At 39.3% G+C, this 7,685-nt stretch overlaps 1 protein-coding gene across 1 annotated transcript; it reads left to right on the top strand.

The window, feature by feature from the left end:
• The first annotated feature begins 3,027 nt into the window (after positions 1–3,027).
• Positions 3,028–5,277, top strand: LOC136284388 (E3 ubiquitin-protein ligase TRIM71-like). The gene has a single exon (XM_066174660.1). The coding sequence runs from the start codon at positions 3,070–3,072 to the stop codon at positions 5,275–5,277; it is 2,208 nt and encodes a 735-aa protein (XP_066030757.1). The 5' UTR covers positions 3,028–3,069.
• Positions 5,278–7,685: the final 2,408 nt, after the last annotated feature.

Below are 7,685 nucleotides of genomic sequence, written 5' to 3' on the forward strand. Positions count from 1 at the left end.
TGTGTAGAAAGGGCTTATCTAGAGTTGTGACGTATAGGTTTTACATCAAACTGAATGATTCTGCAAAGTAAATGATTCTGAATGAGGTGGGTTCCGTTAGGGAAGGAACTAGCGATGAAAGCTAGTATCACCAAGTGAAGTACTAAGGTATGGGTACATGACATAGAGATAAGGGCAGTAAAGATGGAGATAGTGCTATTGGACTCAGAAAAAGGAGTGCAGGGTGCTAGGCAGTGAGGTCAGTACTCGGGAAAAATTTTTTAAGGGGGTCGTGTGGGTTTGGATCATAGAACGATGCCGAAATAAACAACAACACCTCATGCCTCTTTCACCTTCTTAGCGGATACTATTTTGTCTGTAAGTCCTAAGCAGGACCAGGAACAAACCCCAGTTTTTCATTACTGATTTTGCATCAAGACTATCATCTTTCTGCCAAGGGTCCAAAAGAAATCTTCGCCAAAGTTGTGGGGCCATCTTCATATATCAAATTCAGGTGCTTGTTTCTTAAAAGTACCAGTAACTTAACGGGCCACAAAACCTGTTTTATAGTTAATATTTAAAGTATAGAGAAGCGGGTTTGGATACCCTGACCAGTCCATTTTTAATATTTTGCTGATAGCCGGTTAAACTGTATAATTTTCAAACTTCTTTATAGCCCATCTTGATTTTAAACAGAACTGCTTTACAGGCCTCTTAAGTTACCGGGCCTTTCAAGGAAAAGGCCCCCAATCATTACACGTCTTAAACTTATCAATTAGACTAGCAAACCCATTTTGTAGTACTTGTTCCTACAATCAAGTACCAGACTGCAACAATTGAGACCAAGTGTCAAAGACTTTATTAAACTTCCTACTGAATGCTGATAGACCTGTCAATCTTGTGATATTTTTTAAATTTTTAGTTCACCCAGAAGTGGTGGTAGTTGCATAGGTCATGTATTTTTTTTCCCCAACCCCCATCGATTAATAACAACTGCTCCCTCAGTTAGATTGATTTCCCCTTTCCCAAACTTAACCTCTCTGAATGCGCTGCTTCTATTACTTTCCGTTTAAGGAGGTAAAAGTGTAGCGTTTGCCTTTCAGCCTTTCTAAGTTTGTTATCGGAGCTTAGTTAAGTGGGCGACTCCTCCATCTCTTGTCCCTCTTTTTTGACCCATTATTCCCATTAATTTTTTTCTTCACTGATATTTTTCGATTCGCTGGACGGACTTTGCCGAAAATGAGGGACTGCCCGTAGTCTAGTGCTGTTATCGCCGGTTACACTAAATAAAATGCTGTAGTTTGGTGTGAAATTTTCATAAAGGTTTGAACTAGTTTAAGTTCTCTGAACTCAAATATAAAAGAACATAAACCAATGTTAAAAAAAAAGGTAATCGTTAACACAGTGACCGAACACAAATCAACGTGATATTCGTTGCGTTTTGTTTACCTTTTTCGTCACGAGACAAAATCATTTTCCAGATTTTAGCCATTTAAAATGTTTAGAGTATCAATCGATGTATTCTAAAAGCTCCGTCCTGCTTTCTTTTCTTTTTAAAATGGTTCAAATCTAAGATTTATAAAGCAACCAGTATAAAACGGTCGGCGTTTACTCGACAGATAATTTGCACAATTTACTGTCACGCTAGCAAAATCACCAAAAGTTAGAAGTCCCTACGGCGGAGGAAATTAGGAAGGAACATGCAAGATGTTTTTGTATTTCTAAGCTTTCGAACATCTTACTAATGGAATCAGCCGGAGTTTTTAATGGTCTGATCTGCACTTGAGAAATATCACCCAAGTAAGAAAGAGTACCTTTAACCAATTTCAGAAAGCTTTCTAACAGGTGCTTTAAATAAATTATGGCGAACCTCTGAATAAACACCTATCAAAATTGAAATCCTTTCCCAACCCTTTAGATATCACACAATTAAGGAATACAAACGATTTCTTGCAGCATGTAGTGTGTTACGAGGAGCAAGCTTGTCACCTATTAAAATTTTCGATGTTGCAAGAGGTCAAAAAGAGGAATTCTACAGCTTTGATTATTGAGATGTCTCAATTACTTTTTAAGGTATTTCCAGAAACCAGTGTGGTTTTATTTACTTACTTCAAAAGATAATAAATGGGCAAAGTTTGAGGCAAAACTCTTTTCCGATGCAAAATGCCCTGGACCGCTGTTACAGAGACTGCCACTTATTGAAAATAGTGTGGCAATAGTGTGTCGTTTATTGAAAATAGTGTGGCAGAGGAGAATCGCAACAGAGCGTTTTTTTTTCCCCTTAATTTAACTTTCACCTAAATTTACTTGACACAATAACTGCAACAATTGGTTGTCTATATGACCAACTGTGCACCTACCCCTCCCCTAACCCAACATTAACCCCAACTTGTTATTAGTTGAGTGTTTTTGGGTTAGGGGAAGGGTAAGGGCGCAATTCCTTTAACATTGATCTTGGTCCACGAGCCGCACCAAATGCGATACGCAAACGAATCAAAATAGGTTACAACCTTTAGAGAGCTAGTTTCCCTTAATATAGGAAAGCAGATTTTACCTTTTCGTTAGTCTCTCGTCACAGCACATGAAAACCAAACATCCGTTAATTGTTTCTCTCACGCTTCCTTAGAAACATTGAAATCCAGAGCTGAAGCTATTAAATGCCGCTCTAGAGAACACAAGATCTCTTCTGAAGAGATCCGATTCGCTTCTTTTCATAGAATCCTGATTATTTCTCGTGTGGTGTCAAAGACGTTTCTCGGAATCCCGAACTCACTAAACGGTGGTAAATGTAGCGATGATAAAATGAGGTAGATGGTTTATTTCCAAACCTTCGTAGCATGTTGTTTTTCATGATACAGCGGGTAGAGCGACACATTCCGTCACGCTATGAAATCGATTTTACTACACAGTAACAGAGAAAGCAGACAAAAGGTGGATGAAATTCCAATGTAAAACTGTCAATCTCTGCGCGAAGATCACGCGATCCTACAGAGACTTATCTGATTTGCTGCTTTAAATAGAATGCTAATAAAAGTTCAGTTTCTCGGAATCTCAAACGAAACAGGGCTGTGTTTTTCTCAGCAATTCGTGATGGAGTCGCTTCTAAAAAACCTCAAAGAGCACGTAACATGTTCGATTTGTTTGGATACTTACACCAAACCCAAGACCATTGCTTGTCTTCATACGTTCTGCTGTGAATGCCTAGAGAGACATGCACTAGCGAGACAAAAACAAGGGTTTTATCCATGCCCCGAGTGTCAAGCACAAATTGGCATCCCTGAAGGAAAGCGTTTTGATAATCTGCCGAGCAGTTTCCTGCACAACAGTTTGCTGAGTCTTCTTGCAGTTCGACGCAGCGGCGAAGGAAATGAGATCAGCTGTAGTACATGCCAGAAGAAGAGCGCTGAGATCAACTACTGCTTTGATTGCGAGAAGTTTATGTGCCCTGACTGTGTGAAAGCACACGAAGTGTTTCGAGAAACTATGTTTGAGGGACACAAAGTCACACCAGTGCAACAGTTTCAAGCCTCAGAATACGAGGCCTTGTTGAAAAGGCAGTCATTTTGCTCAGAGAATTACCACAAAAAAGATGTGATTCGTTTTTTTTGCGTTGACTGTCAAAGGTGTGTATGTCAAGTTTGCATCGCCACTGATCACAAAAGCCACGATGTTGTTCCGCTTGAAAAGGCAGCGGACGATGAAAAAGCGAACATCATTGCCCGAGCTGAGCTCGTAAAAGAGAAGAAAGAGGTTTGCCGAGATGTTATTCGTGAATTTGAGAACACGGAACATGAGTTGGAAACAAATATTACCACAGCTAAACGCCAAGTCTCTCAAGCAACCGAACAGATGATGGGAAAGCTTCGCCAACTGGAGCGTGAAGCCATTACTGTCCTCGAGAAGACTCGCGTGTCAAGGATTGAGAAATTACATTCTGGAAAAGCATCGGTTGTGTCTTTTGAAAAGCAACTTGACCAAGCATTTGAGTTCAGTAACAACCTGGTTGAGAGAAGCTCAAGTTCAGACATAATGCAAAACAAGAAAAATGTAGAAGAACGAATCGAAGACCTCATCAAGACCACAATGCCAGCACTTCCGGTTAGCTCGTATGTAGAATTTGTGACGACATGTGAACCAGAGAGTTTGAGTCTGGGATTTACGAGATTCAGCGAAACAGATGTGCAAGGATCGGTCGTGGAAGGACTGGATCAGAATTTTCAAGCTGGTACAGAGGCAGAGCTACTAATTTGTCCCAAAACAAGCGAAGGAGAAATCAGAAACACTCGGCACACAGATCGTGTTGAAATATACTTGGACCCTGCGGATCAGGTGAGGAGTTTGGCGACGAGTGAAAAAGAAGATGGAAATTTCCAAGCAAAATTTGTAGCGAAAGTACCTGGTCCTTATAAAATAGAAATAAAGATAAATGGACAGAAACTTGCCAAGAGTCCATATTCTATTCTGGTCAAAGCACGAGAGTTAAATGTTGCAGGCAAGTTGGACTTACATGAAGAAATGCTGCAAGGTCCTGCCAGTATTGCAGTGAACAGTAAAGGTGTTATTGCTGTGACTGATTGGGAAGGTCACTGTATCCTGGTATTTGATGAGACAGGAAAGTTTGTGCGAAAAATTGGTTCTTATGGAGATGAGAATGGACAATTAGAGAATCCAGTTGACGTCACATTCCTAAACGATGACGAGATTCTGGTGGCAGATGGAGGTAATCACCGAATACAGCAGTTGAATGTACAGACAGGGAACTTTGTGAAAAGCTTTGGAAAAAAGGGAAGTGGAGATGGAGAGTTTAAGAATCCTGGAAGTGTTTGTATTACAAGTGATGGACGTTTTATCGTTGTAGTGGAGCTTGTTAACAGGAGAATTCAGGTGTTTACAATGGATGGTGAACCTGTGTTTGAGTTTGGAGACAGTGGCCCAGAAAGGCTGTATCATCCAATCAGCTGCGTTTGTTACGAGGAAAAGTTCTTTGTAACTGACCTTAATAATAACTGTGTGAAAGTGTTTGATGAGAGAGGACAGTTTTTGTACAAGTTTGGAGAAAAAGGAAACGGTGATGGACAGATGAATAAGCCGTATGGCTTATGTATTGACAAACATAATAACGTTTTCTTATGTGATTGGAGAAATAATCGAGTTCAACAGTTTACATTGGAAGGAACTTTCACTGGAAAGACAAGTTCAAATATTCAGTTTGGATGGCCGTGGAGTGTCACCCCAATGTTAGATGATCGGATTGTGGTCACAGACTTCGGAAAGAAAGAAGTTTACATTCTGAAATGAATGCCCATTTTTGAAAGTAACTATCAATTCTTCGTAAGCAAACCTTTTGCGAATATCTGTAAGTTTTATTGTTTTATTAATTTACGGAAAACTGTGACATGTCACGTGTCACTAGAGAACTTGAAAGAAAATGGCTAGAATCAGCAACTTGCCTTCTAATTTTTCAAGGACAGTTTCAAAGAATTGTTGATTCATCGCTTCAGAAATGTGATTGTGTGAGCTTTTATTAAATGATAGTAATAGGACTGAGTGGAGTCCAATTCGGTCTATAATGATACGAGTGATTGACAAAATCGGACAACTACGAACGTGGAGTCCCATTTGTCAATCACTAGTTTAAGAAAGAAACTAGACATCGGTTATACGTTTTCATGAAAAGACAACGGTTCAGTCGCCGAAATGCGCGACAACAGCGCTTTCATATGACACGCATTGTCCATTTACACAGGCATGACATGTCAACTGTTCTATTCAATTGTCCAGTTGCAAGCATGACATCTGCACTGTCCAATTGGTGCTCAAATTGAGCTGGTGATAACCAATCACATGCCGGAATTTTGTTATAGTTTTGACAGACCACAAAATCGATTTCAAACGAGATTAAGCTTTGTAACCGCTCAAAGATTTAGGAGTATTATTAAGGACAAAAAAAAAACCACATTTCTGCCAAATAAATGTACAGTGGCATTGATTAATGTAAATTGTTGATGATAAATTTTACTTATCAACTTTACATTTTTCCAGCATCTAGTAGACGTTTCCGTGAGCATATTTTGGTAGAGTTTTGGTTAAGTTAAATAATAGTAATTCTCTCATCAAATGAAGCATACCTTTGTATCAAATTTTTAAATTAACACATTGATAGCAGCTTACATGATTAAGCTGTAAACAATTCAACTTGTGCTTCATTACTTTTGGAGGAATAACATTTAAATTGTTATTAGAAACCGTCTAAAGACTGAGGAGTGTTATGAATGCATCAAGTTAGCATTTCTATTTAGGTATTTTATGCATGCAGGAGTTTTCATTAATAAGTTCCTTTAAGTATTATGAAAGTGTCGATTGATTGAATGAATTACAGATATTACAGGATATTTTCCACTGTATTTATGAACTGTTCTAAAGTGCTTATAGTTTCTATAGCATTGACCATCGATAAAACAAATATCTTATTGAAAGCATTGTGAATACATTTACTTATTTGATTTTCAAACGTGTGTTACTGTGCAACAAGAATGGCTGCATGAGTAATAGATTAATTATCTTTTTGCTGTACTAAAAACTCTTCTTTGGATGAAGTATGGTATTTAGGATTATTTTTGATTTTACCAGATTGCATCAGTTGAAAGCTAAGATGTAAAGTTCACAAGAACCCCTTCTATCTTACTTGGTTCAGTTTAAGAGCCAAGCTAACCAAGATGTTGTCTTGCAAACTTCATTGTTCAGAGACAGAGCAAATTAGATGAAGTAACAGGGAGGACTGGGGAGGCTGATAGTTTGGGAGGCATTCCAGCTACACAGCCTCCCCTCACCACACTCCTAGAAAGAAGAGATATTCCTCTACAACTGAGCATGACACTGGTGTAAATTGTTGGCCAGCTGGGTATGCTTACACAGTCTTTTGTCGTGGAAACATGTCTGAACAGGGAATTATTTTAGAAACCAAGAACCTTGGGGGTGGGGACGGAGGTACGTATACACTCCTGTTAATGACCCCATCACGCTGCTATTCATTGGGGAGAATACTAGGGGTTGAAGGGGACCCATGTTAGGGAGAAAGGAGCGAAAGGGTGTGGCCTGATGAAAAGTTTACACCTATCAGCTATTAATCAATATCCATTTTAAAACACCCTTCCTTTTGCCTGGATCAGGTGCCGGGGGTGGGGGGGGGGGGGGGGGGGGGGGGGAAAAGATGGTGGGGAAGCACTATAGTTGCTCTTTCTCTCTTCTTCGTTTAAATACGTATTCAGTAACTTTAGACCTAGACTAAACAGAATGTTATTTGTCCGCTGGTGGATACGAGTTTATAATATCTCTCACAAAAGAGAGATGTTGTCGACACTCGAGGATAAATTTGTATCAACCCACGGCCATGTAATGCCTTCTCAGGGTTGTCAAAGAGATTTTGTGTAACAGCCGTCAATTTAGTGTCAATATCACGTTTTATTCGATCTGATCAACTACGTTCTGCACCCTGTTCGAATACAATGCTGTATGATAAATCCTTTTAAACAAGTAAGTGTCCTTTTCCGTAACCTTGAAAAGTGCAACAATATCCGTAATGTTTCCGTTATGTTCTTTTTCTTCGATGTAAGTCTAGTTAAACGATCCTCATCCGAAAAATAAAAGCGAAAATAACAAGCGATGAAAACACACGTGCGCTGAGATTTAACGTAGTGTCGAATGGC

This window comes from Pocillopora verrucosa, chromosome 11 (assembly GCF_036669915.1).
Source record: "Pocillopora verrucosa isolate sample1 chromosome 11, ASM3666991v2, whole genome shotgun sequence".
In the NCBI taxonomy this organism is placed as follows: domain Eukaryota; kingdom Metazoa; phylum Cnidaria; class Anthozoa; order Scleractinia; family Pocilloporidae; genus Pocillopora; species Pocillopora verrucosa.